This window comes from Meles meles, chromosome 17, assembly GCF_922984935.1.
Source record: "Meles meles chromosome 17, mMelMel3.1 paternal haplotype, whole genome shotgun sequence".
NCBI lineage: Eukaryota > Metazoa > Chordata > Mammalia > Carnivora > Mustelidae > Meles > Meles meles.
In genome coordinates this window covers 67016604-67036554 of record NC_060082.1, presented here as the reverse complement: position 1 = coordinate 67036554, position 19951 = coordinate 67016604, and the positions used below count along the sequence as shown (strand labels likewise).

Below are 19951 nucleotides of genomic sequence, written 5' to 3'. Positions count from 1 at the left end.
TAAAAAAAAAATAAGGAATAGGTTGAGAATTATGCCTAAGGGTCCATACAGGTACAAGAATCCTAATAAAAACCTATCTTTGGGCACGCCTGTACTACACAAAAGAAGCTGACAGTGTATCAGTGGCTCTTTGTAGGATAATCTGGAACATAAAGCTGAAGGAGAAATAATTTATTTTCTTCTGTCATAAAATTTTCGATCCAGATACTTTATCAATGTAAGTGAGGAAACAAAGACTATATACTAGTCACGACTGCATGTTGCTGTGAAGATTTACTGAGAAAGCCCGGTTACTTGGCAGTTTCGGACACATTCACATGCAGCGAGAAAGGCAGGAATGCATAAGCCGGTGCAGCTGGCTGCCGGTCTTGAGACTGCCTGACTCCCTTCCGAGCATCGCCTAGAGGTCAGGGGTCTTTCTGCGATGGTTCAGCCCACGCCGAGCCAGTGAACACGTGCAATAAAAGCACAGTATGACTTGAAGTACTGCCACTACGTTGCACGCATGTTTCATTTTTAAAGGTATTTTCATATCGGGCCAGCATCTCTCTCCTAAGGTACTATTTGCCCCATATTCAAAAAGGACACTGTGTCCAAAAAAGTATCCGTGATTCTCCCCGTGTACGTTAGCCGGTCAGGACCAGCGACTTAGCCAAAAACGGCGATTCCGAACCGAGACGGGCTTCCACGGGCTCGCTGCGAACTCTGGGCCCAGTGCCGGGTGTCCTCTTCCTCAGGGCTGGCCTCGTCTCTGACAGGGGTCAAGTGCATTATCCCACGGATACGGTTTTCTCCACAGAGAGGCTGAGAGTACACAGGCCGCGCCCCGACGAGCCCCGAGCAAGCCCCCCGCGGCCAGCACCGCGCTCCGGGCAGTCGAACGGCGCAGAAGCGCGGGGGAAGGGACCACCCGGCCGGCCTCCCCCCACTTCTCTCTTCGTCGTCGGGTCGGAGGCCCGGGCAGGGAGCCCCAACCGGAGCCGGACGGCAGAGACCCCAGAGACTCGGCCCGGGGCTCCCAGGGGTTTACCCGACGCAGGGGAAGGGAGACCCCGAGGGCCTGGGGCGGAGGAGCACGCGGTCTCCTCGGCCCTGCCGCCGCCTCCCGCGACCCGCGCGCTGCACGCAGCCGGGAAACCACCTTCCGAGCGTCGGGTCCCGCCCAGCCAGGTAAGGGAAGGGCATCCCCGCACCCCGAGGGCCCTTCGCGCTCCGCCCGGTGCACCCCGCCCCTCCCTCTGCGGGGCTGCCCCCCCGTCGGCCGCCCCGCCTCTAAGCGACTAGCCTTGCCCCGTGACACCTCAAAGCCGACCCACGGCAGCCGGACCCAGCCGGGCGGTGGGGGCGAGCCCCGGGGCGCGGTCACCTTTTGAGGTATCTGGCGTCCTCCCCTTGCATGGCGGCGGCGACGGCAGCGTGGGGGGAGCGGAATCTGAGAAGGCCGGTGGGGCGAGGCCCGCGGTCGGCGGCCCCAGGATCCTCACACCCAAAGGCGATGACAGTCCCGAGGCCTGCGAGGCGGGGCGGCGGCGCTGCGGTTACCACGGTGAGGCCGCCGGCTCCTCCCACCGTGCCCAGGCCCCCAAACACTGCGGCGACCCGGACCCGCCCAGAGCCGGCTGCGCCAGCGCCGCCTCAAGGCGCATGCGTCCGCTCCGCCGCGCCGTCTGCGCAGGCTCAGTGTGAGGCGCTGGGCCCTGGGATGAATCTGACGCGCCCTTGAGCGGAGCCGGGTTTGGGCGTGTGCGGTCGGGAAGTGGCTTTTGATCACCGCCCCCTTGAGGATGGGAATTGGAAGAGTCCTCCCGGTCAGCCCCAGGGGACTGTCAGGTTTTAGCTTCAAAACCTTTTTCCGTTAACCTTTTATTTTTTTTTAATTTTTATTTATGTTTTAAATCTGTTTTCAGTGTTCCAGAATTCACTGTTCTCGCACCACACCCCGTGCTGCACGCGGTCATTGCCGACCGCTGCAGAGCTGCGCGGCCCTGGCAGGTAACCTGCAGCCTGTAACCAGGTAACCGGCTTGGAGCATCGTGGGCGGGGAGCGCTGACCGCACGGAGCAGCTCGTAATTTGTGGAGACAGTCGGACCCTCCTACAAGACGAACACAGCCAGTATTGTCACTCTGTGACTCCCACTTCGGTATTCTGAATCTAGAATGCGCTCCCGCACCCGCCTCGCCCCATCCCGTGCCCCCCCCCCCCCCCATGCACGCACTCTTACTAGCGCCTGAAATGCCAACTCCTACCCTAATTATCCCCAACTCAAGGTGCCTTCGGACTTGTTTCCTCCGAGGCTGGCCATAGGGAAGAAGAACTGCTTTTGAATCTTATCAAGTAAATACCCTCCGCTTTCACTTCTGTGCCCACGGGCTCAAGTCTCGCATCTCTGCAGAGGACTTAGTTCATTTATGCGGTAAATAGTGACCGAGGGTCAGCTTTATGCCAACACCAAACCAGGCTCTAGGGTTTCAAAGAAAACACCTCTCGTCCCTTTCCTCTCCTGTAATCCTGTCGCTTACTCTCTTTCAGGTCTGTATTTTCAGTCACCTTGGGCCCTGTCTGCATAGCTGTTTCATTATTCTTCTCAAATGCAGCGCAGTGCGTAGAATGTTAAATATAGACACAGAGTCCTTACCCGCCAAGAGCTATTATTTTTATCTGTCTACCCATTCACACCAGCTACACTATTTCTGTCAGTGTTGTCGTCATTCTCTCAGTCTTCCAGAGAAGAAGATTTGGCGTTAATTTGCCCTCTTATTAGACTGTTAGAAAATTCTATCATTTCTTCCTTCAAGATACTCCTGCAATCCAGCTTTTCTTCTCCATTCTCACGTCTGTTGATCTCACCACTTCATACCTGGAATACTGCAATTCTTTCCTAACAGGGCTTCCTATTTTCTGTTTTTGCAAATATTCATTCTGAATATGATATGACATTTTACAAATTATCATTCGTAGCTAGATTACCTTAAGACCTTCACAGTATCTAAAATTGCCAGATCACAATATCCATTAAAATGCATAGCTAATATAACAAGCATTCTTGCAAAATAAGCTTCTTGAGATCAAAGATTCTTTTGCTCTGTTAACCACTATACCCTTAGAACAGCATCTGGCCCATAGTTGGCACTAACTAATTACTGGGACACTTGGGTGGCTCAGTTGGTTAAGCCTCTGACTCTTGATTTTGGGTCAGGTCATCATCTCAGGGTCATGAGATCAAGCCCTGTGTCTGGTCTCTGCTCAACGGGGTGTCTGCTGGAGATTCTCTCTCCCTCTGCCCCTCCCCCATGGTGCACACACTCTCTCAAATAAATACATAAATCCTTTTAAAAATGGAATTATTGCTGTGTTTGATTTAACACGTTAGTAAAAATTCAGGGATCTATGATGCTATGCAACAATGGATAGAAAAACAGAAAAACCCTCACTTTCATTGAAGGCAGCAACTACTTTAAATCCTTACTCCAAGAATCAGTTATTAAAGGGAAGAATTAAGCATTTGATCCATGTCCTTCCAATCCAGGGAAAAGAACTATAATTTACCTCCTCTCAACAGGGGAAATCTCTTCCTTATATAAAATGCCTGCTAATAACAAAGAACAATAATTATAGACACCACAAAGAAAGTGAAAAGATAAATTAAAAAATGATACACCTGGGGCACCTGGGTGGTTCAGTGGGTTAAAGCCTCCGCCTTCGGCTCAGGTCATGATCCCAGGGTCCTGGGATCGAGCCCCGTATAAGGCTCTCTGCTCAGCAGGGATCCTGCTTCCCTTCCTCTCTGCCTGCCTCTGCCTACTTGTGATCTGTCTGTCAAATAAAAGTAAGTAAATAAATAAAATCTTTTAAAAAAAATAAAAATAAATGATACATCTATTTCTATCACATAAAAACCAGGTGGAGTTAAATTTCAGGACTGTATGAACCAAGCAGTTACCAGACACGAAGAAGCAAAAAAACTGATGAGTTCTAATATTCAAATAACTTTTCTTCTTTAAATTAACTTCTGCTAAACCAGTTTCTTCATTTATAGTAACTTCTGGCAGCTATACATATTTAATTTTTATTTTTTAGTAATTTTTATTTAAATTCAATTAGTTAACATATAATGTTTTATTTGTTTCAGGGGTACAGGTCTGTGATTCATCGGTTTTATATAATACCCAGCGCTCATTACAACATATACCCTCCCCAATGTCCATCAGCTACTTACCCCATCCCCTTCCCCTCCAACAACCCTCAGTTTGTTTCTGACTGAAACAATGATTCAGAGAATCTATGATTAAGATTCTCTCTTATGGTTCGTCTCTCTCTCTTTTGTCTTGTTTCATTTTTTCCTCTCTTCCCCTATGATCCTCTGCCTTGTTTCCTAAATTCCACATATCAGTGAAATCATATGATAATTGTTTTTCTCTGACTTATTTTGCTTAGCAAAAAACCATCTAGTTCCATCCACATAGTTACAAATGGCAAGATTTCCACTATACATTTTTTAAAGCTGCTAATAAAGCAAATGTGCAGGCATCCAAGTTGTTCCCCATCATAGTCAAGGCAAATGGTATCACAATACAAAACCCAAGAAAGCTTTCCTGGAGAAACGCCAAAGTCTTCTTCCTGAATTGTCTGTGAATTTTCAATGACATCTGCAATGAACTGGCTAGCCACTGGGCCCTCTTCTCCAAGAGATCCAGACTGAAATCTCAATGAACACAGAGGTGATAGATTCACATGAGGAACAACATTTAAACCACAGGATTTAATTAAAGATATTTTAAGGTGCCTGAGTGGCTATGAATTGAATTGGGTGCCTGAGTGGCTCAGCTGATGAAACGTCTATCTTTGGCTCAGGTCATGATTCCAGGATCCTGGGATCGAGTCCTGCATCAAAGCTGCTTCTCCCTCTGTCTTTCTCTCTCTGACTCTCATGAATAAATGGACAAAATCTTAAAAAAAAAAAAATAGGTCCCCTATGAATCAAAAAGGGAAAGACAGAAAACCCAGTGGGGAAATGGACAAAGAAGAAAAGGAGGAAATAGGAACGGCAAGGAAGAAAGTAAACAAAACATGAAAAGTGCTCAACCTCAACAGTAACTAGGAAGATGCCAATGAAGACCATAGAGAGATACTATTTTACACTGGCTGGGATGCGAAAATTAAGAAGTCTGAATACTCAAGTGCTGGTGCAAATGTGAAGCCCTGGAAATTGCTTGGTAAACATTTCTGGTATGAGTGCATTGGGACTACCACTTGAGAATAAAAGGTCCTGTATTTTGCAAAGTTTGACAGGCAAATGACCCTAACTCTCAGCAATTCTACTCTTAGTTATAAACCTCAGAAAATTCAAGCCCATGTGCACAATAAGGTTTGTTCCAGACTTATCAAAGCACTATTGTGCCTAATAGAAAAAGAGAAACTGAAAAAGTACTCCAAAGTATTTTCACAGGAGAATGGATAAAATACATCTCAATTACTTGTACTATGTCATATTAGGCAGTCGAGAAAGTTTATGAACTAGAACTTCACAAACCACATGGATGAGTATTAGAAACATTATACTGAATGAAAAGAGCAAATTGCAGATTACATAGAGTATGATAACTTGTAAGCATTTTTCAGTGTAACTTACAATAAAATACTTTCTTTTTGGTGTGCAATTTTATGAGTTTTGATAAGAGCGTAAGTCGTGTAACCACTACACAGTCAAAACACAAATTCCTTTATTCCATCATCCCTTCAAATTCCTTTGTGTTCCTTAGGAATCACCCAATTCTCCTAACCCCATGCTCTGGTGAATTCTGATCTGTTTTCTATTCCTATAACTTTTCCTTTTCCAGAATGTCATCTTTTTTTTTTTTTTCAGAATGTCATATTAATATAATCATACATGATGTAGCTTTTTATGCCTGATGTCCTTCACTTAGACAATACACTTGAAAGTCATTCATGTTGTGTTTCAGTAACTTATTCTTTTTTTTTTTTTCAGTAACTTAGTCCTATTTTATGGTTAGGTGATATTCTATGCATGAATGTAGCACACCAGAAAAAGCAATATGAATACTTACATATTGGTTTTGGTATGAACCAAAGTTTTCTTTTCTCCTGTACAAACACCTAGGAGTAGGGTTGCTCAATTTATGGTAAATACATGACTAATTCTATGAAACTGCCAAACTGTTTTCCAAAGTGGCTGTGGCTTATGCATTCCCACTAACAATGTAGGAGTTCAGATTGATCCGCATTCTCACCAGCACTTAGAATTGTCAAGTGTTTCTGTTTGTTTGTTTACTTCAGTTATCCTAACAGGTGTGCAGGGCTATCTCATTTGGTTTAAATTGCACTTCTATGGTGATTAATGATATGAACATCTTTCCATGTTCTTAATTATTATTTACATATATACATTTTTGAAGTTTCTGTCCAAATATTTTGTTCATTTTTTTATGTTTTTGCTGGATTGGTCAAACTGATCAAAGAGATAGAAACAGATAGAGATATAGAGAAATTACTGATTTATGAAATGCAAGGACATCACTGAGATTTTATAGGTATATATAAAAATGGTAATAAGGAAATACTGTGAATAACTTTATACTGATAAATTTAATAGCTTCAAATGGACAATATCTTGAAAGGTGCTTATTACTAAAACTGAGATAAGAAGAAATATAAAACATAATATATAGGGGAGTCTGGGTGGCTCAGTCGGTTAAGCAGCTGCCTTTGGCCCAGGTCATGATCCCAGTGTCCTGGGACCGATTCCCACATCGGGCTCCTTAACTCAGCAGGGAGCCTACTTCTCCCTCTGCCTCTGCCTGCCAGTCTGCCTATACTCTCTCTCTCTCTGACAAATAAATAAAATCTTTTAAAACACATTGTATATATATACATGTGTATGTATATATATAAAAGAATATTATGCAGCCATTAGAAAGAATGAGACTTGCCACTTATGACAATATGGATGAACCTAGAGGGTATTATGATGAGTAAAATAAGTCAGACTGAAAAATACAAATATGTAGGGGTGCCTGGGTGGCTCAGTGGGTTGAGCCACTGCCTTCAGCTCAGGTCATGATCTCAGCGTCCTGGGATCGAGTCCCACATCGGGCTCTCTCTCAGCGGAGAGCCTGCTTCCTTTCCTCTCTCTCTGCCTGCCTCTCTTGTGATTTCTCTCTGTCAAATAAATAAATAAAATCTTTAAAAAAAAAGACAAATATGTATATAATTTCACTCATATGTGAAATCTAAAATAAAATGGTATTTGAAGATTTCACATATGAATGAAGTCATACGATATTTGTCCTTCTCAGTCTGAGTTACATATCTCTTAAGTCAGATACTTGGATAACTGGATGGCTCAGTCAGTTGAGCAAATGCCTTTAGTCAGGTCATGATCCTAGGGTCCTGGATCAAGTCTCACAGTGGGCTCCTTGCACAGCGGGGAGCCTGCTTCTCTGTCTGCTTTTCCCCCGGCTGTGCTCTCTCTCCCTCTCTGATAAAAATATCTTAAAATCTTAAAATCTTAAAAAAAAGAAGAAGAAGAAAAAGAAATCAAATATCTAATTGCAGTTTTTCATGCAAAGAACACTCCAGACACAGAATCGCTAATGAATTCTACCTAGGAAATATCAAATTACATGTTCATGCAGAAAATAGAGAATGAAGGAATTTTTACCAATTAATCTAATTATGTCAACATTATCTGGTATCAAAATCAAAGATATTAAAAAACAAAAGCTACAAATATCCTTGGTGAGCATATACACAACAATATTTAATAAAATATTGGCAAATTAAACCTGCAGTACATAAAAAAGTATAGTACATCATGACTAAATAGGCTTTATCCCAGGGATGCGATATTGGCTTAACATATGAAAATCTAATAACATATAATTTGGCATATCAACAACATAAAGATGAAAACAAATATGGTCATGTTAATAGAGGCAGAAAATGAATTTGGCAAAATTCATTTTTAAAAGAACTATCAGCTACTAAAAGTAGAAAATGACTTCCTCACTCTAATAAAGACATCTGTGTCAGTTTATTTCTAGGCTTTCTATTCTGTTCCATTAGACTATATATCAGGAAGTATGATACTTCCCATTATGTTCTTCTTAAGATTGTTCTGGTTATTTTAGGTTCATTGTTGTTCCATATAAATTTTAGGAAATTTTTTTCTGTTTCTATAAAAATATCACTGGAATTTTGATATGGTTTTGTTGAATCTGTAAAATAACTTCAGATAGTATGAATATTTTGAAAATATTCTTCCAGTCCATGAACACAGGATGTCTCTCCATTTCCTTATGTCTTCTTTATTCTCATGTTTCATTGCTATGTAGTGTTCAGAGTAGAAGTCTTTTACCTCCTAAGTTTATTTCCTTTTTTAAAAAAGATTTATTTCATTATTCTAGAGAAAGAGAGACTGAGCATGCATGCATGGGGGAGGGGCAGATGGAAAGAGCCTCAAGCACCCTGTCTGAGCACAGAGACCCACGTGGGGCTTGATCTCATGACCCAAGAGATCAGGACCTGAGCCAAAACCAAGAGTCAGATGCTGAGACACCCAGGCACTCCTAGTTAAGTTTATTTCTAAGCATTTTATTCTTTTTGCTTAATTGCAAATAGGATTGTTTCCTTCATTTCTTTTTCAGATATTTGTTAGTGTATTGAAATACAATTAATTTTTATGTTGATTCTGTATCCTACAACTTTATTGAACTTGTTTACCAGTTCTAACAGATTTTGTGGAGTGTTTACCATTTTCTATATGTAGGGTCATGTCATGTGCAAACAGAGATGATGCTCTCTCTTTCCTTCTGATTTGAATGCCCTTTCTTTTTCACGCCTAATTGATCTGGTTGGTAGGTCCACTACTATGTTGAATAAAAGTGACAAGAATGGGTATCCTTGACTTGTCCCTGATCTTAGTGTGAAAGCTTTAAGTTTTCACTGTTAAGTATGATGTTGGTTTTTCATATATGATATTAATTATGTTAAAATAATTTCCTTCCATTCCTGTTTTGTTGAAACTTTTTTATCACTAAGGGATGTTGAATTTTGTAAAATGCTTTTTCTGCATATATTGAGACGATCATATGATTTTTATCTTTCATTCTTTCAATATGATTTATCATTCACTGATTTGGGTATGTTGAACCACCCTTGGATCCCAGGGATAAATTTCACTTGATTGTGGGTATATGATTGAATTCAAATGTGCATTTGAATTCAGTTTACTAGTATTTTTCTGGGAATTTTTGTGTCTGTATGCATCAAGTGTACCGGTCAATAGTTTTCTTGTAATATCCTCTTTAGCATCAGGATAATACTGGCCTCATAAAAGGAGTCTGGGAGTGTTCCTTTCTCTTTTACTTTTTTTTTGGTAATAATTTGAGGAGTACTGGCGTTAATTCTTCTTTAAATATTTGGTAGAATTCACCATGAAGCCATCTGGTCTTAGGCTTTTGTTTGTTGGGAGGTTTTTGATCATTGACTCAATCTTTAGATTTTCAGAAATTAACCCAGCTTTGTTGATTTTTTTCTTCTAGTCTTTATTTCTGCTCTGACCATTTTTACTTTTTCCCTTCTGTTCTCCTGTTTCTAGTTAATTGAGGTATAAAGTTAAGTTGTTTGAGATCTTTTTTTTCTTAATACAGGCATTTAGGACTATAAATTTCATTCTTAGTACTGCTTCTGTTTTTGCTCTATCCCATACATTTTGGCATATTGTGTCTCCATTTTCATTTGTTTCAAGGTATTTTTAAATTTCTCTTTTGGGGCTCCCGGGTGGCTCAGTGGGTTAAGCCTCTGCTTTTGGCTCAGGTCATGATCCCGGGGTTCTGGGACTGAGCCCCTCATCGGGCTCTCTGCTCAGCGGGGAGCCTGCTTCCCCGCTCTCTCTGCCTACTTGTGATCTCTCTGTCAAATAAATAAATAAGTCTTTAAAAATTTTTTTCTCTTTTGATTTCTTACTTATCAGTGGTTCAGGACTATGTTAATCTCCACATACTTGTGAATTTTCCAGTTTTCTTTCTGCTATTGATTTCTAGTTTCATTATCCTGTGAGAATATTCTATATAATTTCAGTCTTAAGTTCATTAAGACTTGTTTTGTGACCTAACGTGATCTATCCTAGAGAATGTTCTTGTGCACTTGATAAGATTGTGTTCTCTGATGTTGTCACATTGAATGTTTTATACACACACACACACACACACAAGATATATATATCTGTAGGGCCCATTTGGTTCATAGTGTGTTCAGGTCTATTGTTTCCCTATTGATTTTGTCTGGATTTTCCATCCATTATTGAAACTGGGGTATTGGGGTACCTGGGTAGCTCAGAGAGCTAAGCATCTGACTCTTGATTTCAGTTTGGGTTGTTATCTCTGGGTTGTGAGATCAAGCCCTTTGTCGGACTCTGCACTGGGCCTGGAGCCTGCTTGAGATTCTCTCTCCCTCTCCCTATGCCTCTCACCTCCCATCTTTACCTCTCTAAAAAAAAAAAAAGGAAAAAAGTGAGATATTGGTATTTCTTACTATTATTGTATTGCTATTTCTCCTTCCAGTTCTGTCAATATTTACTTATTTCTATATTTAGGTGCTTTCATCTTGGGTGCATATATAGCCATAACTATATATTTTCATGGCTGTCAGCAGGGCTTTATTACTTTCTGGAAGCTCTAGAGGATAATCAGTATCTTTGTCTTTTTCAGGTTCTAGAGGCCAGCCATATGCTTTACTCATGGCCTCTGTTCTCCATCTTTAAAAATAACAGTGGTAGCCAAGTTCTTCTCAGACTGTCATTTTGGTAGTCCTCCTTTGATCATCACCTTTTCTAAGACCACTGCCAGGATAGATTTTCCAAAGGAATTTTAAGGATTCATGTGGGCCCAACTGTGGAAAGAACCAAGATGCCCTTCAACAGACGAATGGATAAGGAAGATGTGGTCCATATACACCTTGGAGTATTATGTCTCCATCAGAAAGGATGAATACCCAACTTTTGTAGCAACATGGACGGGACTGGAAAAGATGATGCCGAGCGAAATAAGTCAAGCAGAGAGAGTCAAGTATCATATGGTCTCACTTATTTGTGGAGCATAACACAGAACATGGAGGACATGGGGAGATGGAGAGGAGAAGGGAGTTGAGGGAAACTGGAAGGGGAGATGAACCATGAGAGACTATGGACTCTGAAAAACAACCAGAGGGTTTTGAAGAGGGGGGTGGGAGGTTGGGGAACCAGGTGGTGGGTCATAGGGAGGGCACGTACTGCATGGAGCATTGGGTGTGGTGCAAAAACAATGAATACTGTTACGCTGGAAATAAATTAAAAAAAAAAAAAAGGATTCATGTGGGCCCACCTGATAATGCAGGGTAATCTGTCTATGTTAAGATAAGTCCCTAACTTTAGTCATATCTGTTAAGTTCCTTTTTGTGTATAAGGTAACATATTTACAGGTTCCAGGGATTATGGTGTGGGCATTTGACAGGGGGAGAAGGGGAGAGTACTATTTTGCTTACTAAAACACCATTAATACTAAAACATCAGACAATACCAAAAGTTGACAAGAATATGGAGAAACTGGAGTTCTACATTGCCTGTGAGAATGCAAAATGGCACAACCATTTTGGAAAATAATTTGGTAGTTTCTCCAACAGCTAAGCGTACATTTACTACATGACTCAGCAATTCCACTTCTAGATATTTACCAAAGAAAAATGAAAACCTATTTCTACAAAAATTGACATCTGTAAATGTTCATAGCTGTTTGCATAGCAATATAAAATTAGGAACAACCTAAATATCCATTAATACGTCAATTGATACAGGGGCACCTGGGTGACTCAGCGAGTTAAGCTCTGCCTTCAGCTTAGGTCATGATCTCCTGGTATTGGGATCGAGCCCAGCATCAGGCTCTCTGCTCAGCAGGGAACCTGCTTCCCCTCTCAGCCTGCTGCTCTGCCTACCTGTGATCTCTCTATGTCAAATAAATAAATAAATTTTTTAAAAAATGTATGTCAATCAATACAAATGGTGGGATAGTCACACAACGGATACTATTCAGCATTAAAAAACTAAACTATTGATGTATATAGCAACATGAATAAATCTAAAAACATTATGATAAAAGAAACGTATGGTTTGATTCCATGTAAAAGAAATTCTTGAATTAAAAAAAAAAACGCACAAAAAACAAAAGACTATTACAATGGGAGGCAGACAAGTGGTTGCTTATACCAGGCAAAGGAGACACACAAACTGTAATCAGGATGGTAAGAATTTGGGGTAATGGTTATTCATACATGTGAACACACTTGTCAAAATTCATCAAATTATATAATTAAAATGCCTTCATTTTATTGTATATAATTATTATATAAATTATTTCTCAGTTTTGTTGTTTTAAAAGGTATAACAAACAAGGAAATGAGAAATTCATATTTAGATGTAACATAGTTAAATTACATAATTCCAAAGGTAAAGAGATTTCAGATATCTTTAAATACTTTTATATGTATTAATTTAACATTTCCCTCGTATTCCAACTCCCTCCCAAATTGAATATAAATTTTTTGAATGAAGTAACCAATCCCATTCAGCATATGGAAGTTGTTGTGATGGTTAAGAGCTTGAATTCTGGAGTCAGAACTGTCTGTAGAGTATCTGATTCACCATTTATTTACTCTTTGACCTTGGGCAAGCTAAACATTATGAGTTTCAATTTTCTCATCCATCCAAAAATATAATTTATGTGTCTTAGAGTTATCGTAATGTTAAATGAAGTAGCATTCATAAATTTATACCAGGGTGATTATGACATAAATGTTGGTAATTGTTACTAGGTAAACTAGGTTTTTGAAAACCTCATGTATATCATGTGACTTTGAAGAAATCACTTAAGCTGTGTCTTTTTAATTTAGAAAAATTGGGATAGGGGCGCCTGGGTGGCTCAGTGGGTTAAAGCCTCTGCCTTCAGCTCAGGTCATGATCCCAGGGTTCTGGGGTAGAGCCCCGCATCGGGCTCTCTGCTCTGCGGACAGCCTGCTTCCTCCTCTCTCTCTCTGCCTGCCTCTCTGCCTGCTTGTGATCTCTGTCTGTCAAGTAAATAAATAAAATCTTAAAAAAAAAAAGAAAAATTGGGATAAATACCCACAATATAAAAGATTGGGGTGAGTAGAAAATGAATTAATATTTGTGAAAGTCTTGCAGACTGTAAAGTTATGTGAAAATCATTATGATTTCAACTTCACCCTTACATTGGTTCAGCTACATTTTGGATACTGTACTAGCTGCAGTGAGTAGTTCAAAAGTATAAAGAAAAGCAATTTCTACTTCTTGATCTTATAATTTAACACAGAGGAGAAGGAATACAAAGATACACAAAGCCCTCTATGACAGAACTACTTAAATACAAATAATCTCAGTGATACATCAACATTCCAAGGATGGTTCCTGGCAGGCTTTGGAGCTATTAACAAACTGCACTGCTTTGGAAAGCCTGCTTGTTAATATTATATTATATTATATTATATTATATTATATTATATTATGCAGATATATATATGTATGTGTATATATATATATATATATATGTATATATATATATATATATATGCAGAACTCTTTCTCCTGGAAGCTTTTTCTAAACTCCATACTTAGTAAAGTGCCTTCTCTGTTCCCCTATGGCATTTACTGTACATTCTGTACATAATTTGTTTATGCTTCTATCTTTTCCAACAAGAGTGATTTAAAAGGTATAGAACCATGGATTTCCAATTGCATTTCTAATCATAGTGCTTGGCACATAGTCATAACTAGTAAATGGTAATTGGTGCTGTATCAGATAAAATTACAACCTTCAGGGAGTACATGAAATATTCACCAGGTATGGAAGCAAATAAATTTTGAACATATTAGTCCATGTCATAATGGTGGCATGAGTCAGGTAGAATGTTGGCATATAGGAGGGAGTCATCTACTCATCTTGGTGGGTAGAGTTCAGAATAGGGTTCACAAAGATGAATAAAAATTTTCTTAGAAGAGAGCATAATAGGGATATTCTAGGAAAAGATAATAGTACATAAAAAGACACAAAATCTTGAAACATCATGGTGTGCTTAAGTAACTACAAATAGTTTGAGATGTTTAGAGAATTATGTTTGAGTAAGAGCAGTAAAAATATCTTTGGAGAAGCCAGCAGGGCAAGATCATGGAAAGTCTGGTATAAGAGAATATGATATTTAGATATTTTCTGCAGGCATAGGGAGCCACAGAACTGTTTGAATATAGGAAAGTCATGTTGAAACTTATTATATTTGGCCATATTAATTACTCTACACTACCACACAGTAACGTAGAACAGAGGTGTAAGAATTATATTTTTATTTTCCAAAAAAAATTTCATTTAAATGTCTTGATAGGCTTCAAGATTCTATAGAAAATCATTTCTTACCTTGTGACTGCCTTTGGGATATCATCAAATGGCCATTGTGGTCCAAAGAGCCCACATCCACTGGCTATTAATGCAGTCATCTTCTCACTTTTCAAATTAACTTGAGTTCACGATGCACATCTTAAAGTAAAGAAGATTTCAGTTAAAAGGTCCCCTTAAAATACATCCTCTTCCTGATAGTGATAACCTCTGTTTTCAACTAGTATGACATCAGACATCAACTATGACATCATCGGGTTGCTCCAAGGGTCAGGACAAGAAGGTAGGTGACCCACAAGAACAATCATGAACCTCTGAGCCTTTCTTCTTCCTTGGCTTCTCTTACAACCTGAACCACACTTTGAGAAAATACCTGTGTTGAGGGTCAAGCTGGTGATTCTTAAAGACAAATAAATACTCAATACATTAAAGTATTAAAATTAAAAATTAAAAATACATTAAAGTATTAAAATTAAAAAAAATAAATACTCAATACATTAAAGACAAATAAACACTCAATACATATCAGGGGAAGATGTGCATAGTTAGTCATACATGTATCCATACACATTCATTCACACACAAAACTCTGGCGTTTGTGAATTTGTATATACAAATATATACATTCATAGTCAATTGGAATTTCTTAGCAAGAGAGCATAATTATTGCTATGCTTTTGGAAAGGTGCACATGGCATGGTGAGGGAGGCAGAAGTTCTAAATTTATTCATCCAGATTAGTTTTATTTATTAATTTAACCAAAATTTACCAGCAGGTGTGCTTTAGACTTGAGGATGCAAAAAGTGAATAGTTTCTGACTTAAGAATTGTATCTAAATCCAGTAGGGATACGCAGGAGGTATGAATGAAATTCAAAGTAACACATTCTACAGTTGAGCTACGATGTATCTCTGTAGAAATCAAGATGACTATGGAATCACTAGTCAGATATCTAATGCATATCCTGCATAAGGCATTCACCTAAGAACGGAGGCTATAAAGAGAATGAAATACAGACCTACTTTAAAGGAGTTCAAAATCTATGAACAGGCAATCAAAGAGCAAGTAATTGGGGGTCTCAGTCCTATTTCCTACACACCTATGTCCCACATCAAGTTTTTCTTTTCTTAAGGGTCCTGTTGTTTTAAACTGTCTTACCTATTAATTTTGTTCTTGCACGAAGATGCCACACTATTTCTTTTCGATTTATTGCTTCAATTCATAATCTCTCACAATGAAGTTTCATTTGAGTTGGTGTTAAGTGAATCCAATCTCTCATTCAGTACATGTTTGTTTGCTACATGTTATGTGTTCCAGGCACAATTCAGAGCTAATGTAGTAGTCTGGACAGGGTAAATTCAGGCAATGGCTATATTAGCAACCAGATGTTTCCTCTGAAGTCTTAGATTGTTAGTCCTGGAAAGCATGTGACAACTACTAGCAAACACCTCTGCTGAAATGAGTTGGAAGCTGTTAGGTCGCCAAGGAGTGCTCTCTTCCTCACCTCTTTAGGAAAGGCATTGCCATACCCTAAGTGTGACATACCCTCCGGGTCATTAAGAGCAGAACCAGAACCGTCAGTTCATTCCAAATCAGTTCCTAGCAACAACTAGTTAGCAATAGTAACTTTGAAGTTGGGTGTGAAATGAATTTGTGCTTCTAGGCTTGAAATATATTATGTTCTAATGGGGACATAATCCCACAAGAAGGGACTGAAATTAAATCACATGTTATTTGACTTTAAAACTTTGAACTTTAATTTTCCTTTTCTTTCATTTCCTCTCCCTTCTCTTTCCACCCACTTCTTCCTACCATTCTTCCTCCTTTCCTTCCTTCCTTTCTTTTCATGTGTGGACAGTACATGTGTCATCAAAGTCACTGCACATTAGAAACAGAATTATATCTGATTTGGGGCATTTCTTTCTTTTTTTTTAAAGATTTTATTTATTTTTTTGACAGAGAGAGAGATCACAAGTAGGCAGAGAGGCAGGCAGAGAGAGAGGAGGAAGCAGGCTCCCTGCTGAGCAGAGAGCCCACATGCGGGGCTCGATCCCAGGACCCTGGGATCATGACCTGAGTTGAAAGCAGAGGCTTAACCCACTGAGCGACCCAGGCGCCCCTGATTTGGGGCATTTCTTACCAAATCCATTGCTCTCCAATGTAGTCTTTGCTATATCGAGTGGGAGAGTAGATATATATCAATAACCCGAGAATGGTTACAATGAAGTCAGAAAACAGTGTGGAGATTCCTTAAGAAATTAAAAATAGAGCTTCCCTATGACCCTGCAATTGCACTACTGGGTATTTACCCCAAAGATACAGATGTAGTGAAAAGAAGGGCCATCTGTACCCCAATGTTCATAGCAGCAATGGCCACGGTCGCCAAACTGTGGAAGGAGCCAAGATGCCCTTCAACAGACGAATGGATAAAGAAGGTGTGGTCCATATACACTATGGAGTATTATGCCTCCATCAGAAAGGATGAATATCCAACTTTTGTAGCAACATGGACGGGATTGGAGGAGATGATGCTGAGTGAAATAAGTCAAGCAGAGACAGTCAATTATCATACGGTTTCATTTACTTGTGGAGCATAAGGAATAACACGGAGGACCTTAGGAGAAGAAAGGAAAGTGAATTGGGTGAAATCAGAGGGGGAGACAAAGCATGAGAGACCGCGGATTCTGAGAAACAAACTGAGGGTTTTGGAGGGGAGAGGGGTGGGGGGTGGGTGAGCCTGGTGGTGGGCATTAAGGAGGGCACATATTGCACAGAGCACTGGGTGTGGGGCATAAACAATGAATCTTGGAAAAGGATTGGAAAAAAAACATTTTTAAAGATTTTAAAAACTTTTTTATTTTTTAAAATTTTTATTAAGTTCCATTTAAGTAACATACAGTGTAATATCAGTTTCAGGTATACACTTTAGTGATTCGACACTTGCATGCAACACCTGGTGCTCATCACAAGTGCACTCATTAATCCTCAATGGATTGCTTTTATTCTATATGTCACAGTCCATTACTGTCAATTTTTGTTGCTTGAATTGTTCCAGGTTTGGCCAGTGAGAAATCCTTCAACTTGGTTCCCATATTTTTTCCAATGGATTCCCATCATTTTTAAGCACCGTCTTACTTTCTGGTATGGAAAGATACTCTAAGTTCATATCTTTGGCAAGATGATAAACGGTGTTGTACTATTTACTCAGGGAACACGGCACCGTTTATCATCTTGCCAAAGATAGGAACTTGTGTTCATGTCTTCCTGATGTCAGTAACCATTGCTGCTTGATGCTACTAGTGTTTGTTCAATGGCTCTCTAGTCACTCTGGTTGTCTGAAACCTATTCTCGAGTATATTTCTTAGAAAGTGCTCATGGGAACAATATTCCTTGAGGCTTTGCCAGTTGATAACAGTTGTCGGTGCTTTTTGCTTCAAGTTCAGTATTACTGGATTTACAATCCTTGGCTCACATTCTCTTTCCTTCAATATTTTCAATATGTTGCTCTATTTTCTTCTGGCATGAAGAGTTGTGAAAATGTGTTAATCTAATTTTCCTTCCTTTAGAAGTCGCATGTCTTTTTGTCTAAAAGGCCAAAGATTCTTTTTTCTTTTTTACAAAGTTCAATAATTTTACTCCAACATGTTTATGTTGGATACTCTGTAGGATAGAGACAGTTACATGGTGTGCTCTTTCAAATGTAGTTTCACATTCTTTTTAAGAAATATCAGGAACATTATCTTGAATTATAGTTTTAGAAATTTGTTTTGTTCTTTTGCTTGGGCTTTCATTTTCAGGGACTCATCGCTTCTTTGCCTATCTTCAACATTTGTCCTTTTTTCTTGAGTTCTTTTGAATATCTTTCTTCACCTGGTAATTTGATGTTTTCCTCTTTTTGATTTTCTGTTATTAATACATGACTTCTCACATTTATTACTCATGTGTTCTACAATAGATTACATTTGTAAAGGATTTTAAACTTCTAATTCTCTTTTTGAATTTCATCAGCTTATTTCTGACTTTTCTCATTTTAACTTGTGTTATTTCATGTTTTACGTCATTAATATCGTTGGGGTTCTTTTGAAATAATAACTTGGTGTTTTGATCTCTCTCTTTTTCATGTCTTTCTAGTGTGACTGCTTGGGATTCAACCTCGACACACTTATTTTATTTTCTTTGATATAGTTTTCCTGAATGTTTAGAAAGTAGTAGTGTTTCTGACTTCACAGACCTTGCTTTTCTGCAGTTGGCGGCAGTGTTAAAAAATATTGCACTCTGCTTTCTGAGATTTCCTAGCTCTGTTTGACTTCTCCACTTTTGTCTCTATCTCCTTTCCTTTACCTCTCTTGTTGCTTTCTTGCCGAATTCTTTGAGTCCCAGTAATTTTTCCTCGGTGTGGAGCCCTGTGCCCTGGGGGATGAGGCTTGAGAGTTCCCAGATAGTAACTGTGTCACCTTTTTTTCTTTTTTAAGATTTTATTTATTTGAGAGAGAGAGAGAGAGACAGAGAGAACAAGCAAGGAGCGAGGCAGAGAGAGAGGGAGAAGCAGGTTCCTTGCTGAGTGGAGAGCCCGATGCAGGACTGGATCCCAGGACCCTGAGATCAGGACCTGAGCAAAAGGCAGACACTTAATGACTGAGCCCCCCTGGGCACCCAGCCCGGGTGCCCTGGCTCACCTTCATAGAGCTTACAGCATGTGCTTCTTACTCTCATGTTCCTGGAGTAATTGATGCCTTTCTCAATTTCTGCCACTCTTCTCAAACTGACTTATACTTCTCAGACATTATCTGTTGGGTGTTTTCCGGTTCTCTTATTCTGAACATCATCAAATGGCTTGCTATTTCCCCCTGCTCTCCCCACACAGACGCCAACGACATACAAGTCTAGTGGCTCTTTGTACATTGTCTCTACCTGCTTGTGTGCTGAGGCTTGTGTTGCCTCCAGTTACCTGGTTTTGTTGGATTTTGGTTTTTGCTATCTAGATGCTATATTTTTAATGTGATTTGGAAAGACCCTCCCCCCCAACAAAAAAATTATGCTGCCACGACTATCTTCCTAGAATTTATGAGAGGTGCGTTGTATATAGGTAAGGAATCTGAGGCCCAGGAGATAAATTTATTTGCCCAAGATCATGCAGTTAACGCAGAAGACAGATATGTGTGTGATGCACCTTGATAATGCCGGGTACTGAGAAGCTGCCTGATGTGTGCTCTTTCCTTCCTTCTTCCTTTCCTTCCTTTCTCCAATTCTCTCTCCTTTGTTCCCTGCATAGCCTAAATTTAAACCCAGTTATTTCTGATCCCAAAGTCTCTGCAAGCTCATTTAATATGCTATGCTTCTACCCCACTAGAGCTTTTGAAAAATCTAAACAAAATTATCTTTACCAAAACCGACACTCATCTTGCTCTAACAAATTTTCCTTTATGTTTTTATGCTTTTTCATCCTTTTCAAATAGAATCTACGAATGTTAGATTCTTTGACCCATGCCTCATTAAAATA

The 19951-nt window shown here is 39.7% G+C and overlaps 1 protein-coding gene across 2 annotated transcripts in view; it reads right to left on the bottom strand.

Annotated features, from left to right (window-relative positions):
* The window catches only part of KIFAP3 (kinesin associated protein 3), a 173574-nt gene extending 171940 nt beyond the window's left edge, over positions 1 to 1634 (bottom strand). For both annotated transcript variants that reach the window (XM_045983200.1, XM_045983199.1), the window contains exon 1: positions 1367 to 1634. In XM_045983200.1, coding sequence (XP_045839156.1) covers positions 1367 to 1398 — 32 coding nt within the window. In that variant the 5' untranslated portion in view covers positions 1399 to 1634. The remainder of the gene's footprint in view (positions 1 to 1366) is intronic.
* Positions 1635 to 19951: the final 18317 nt, after the last annotated feature.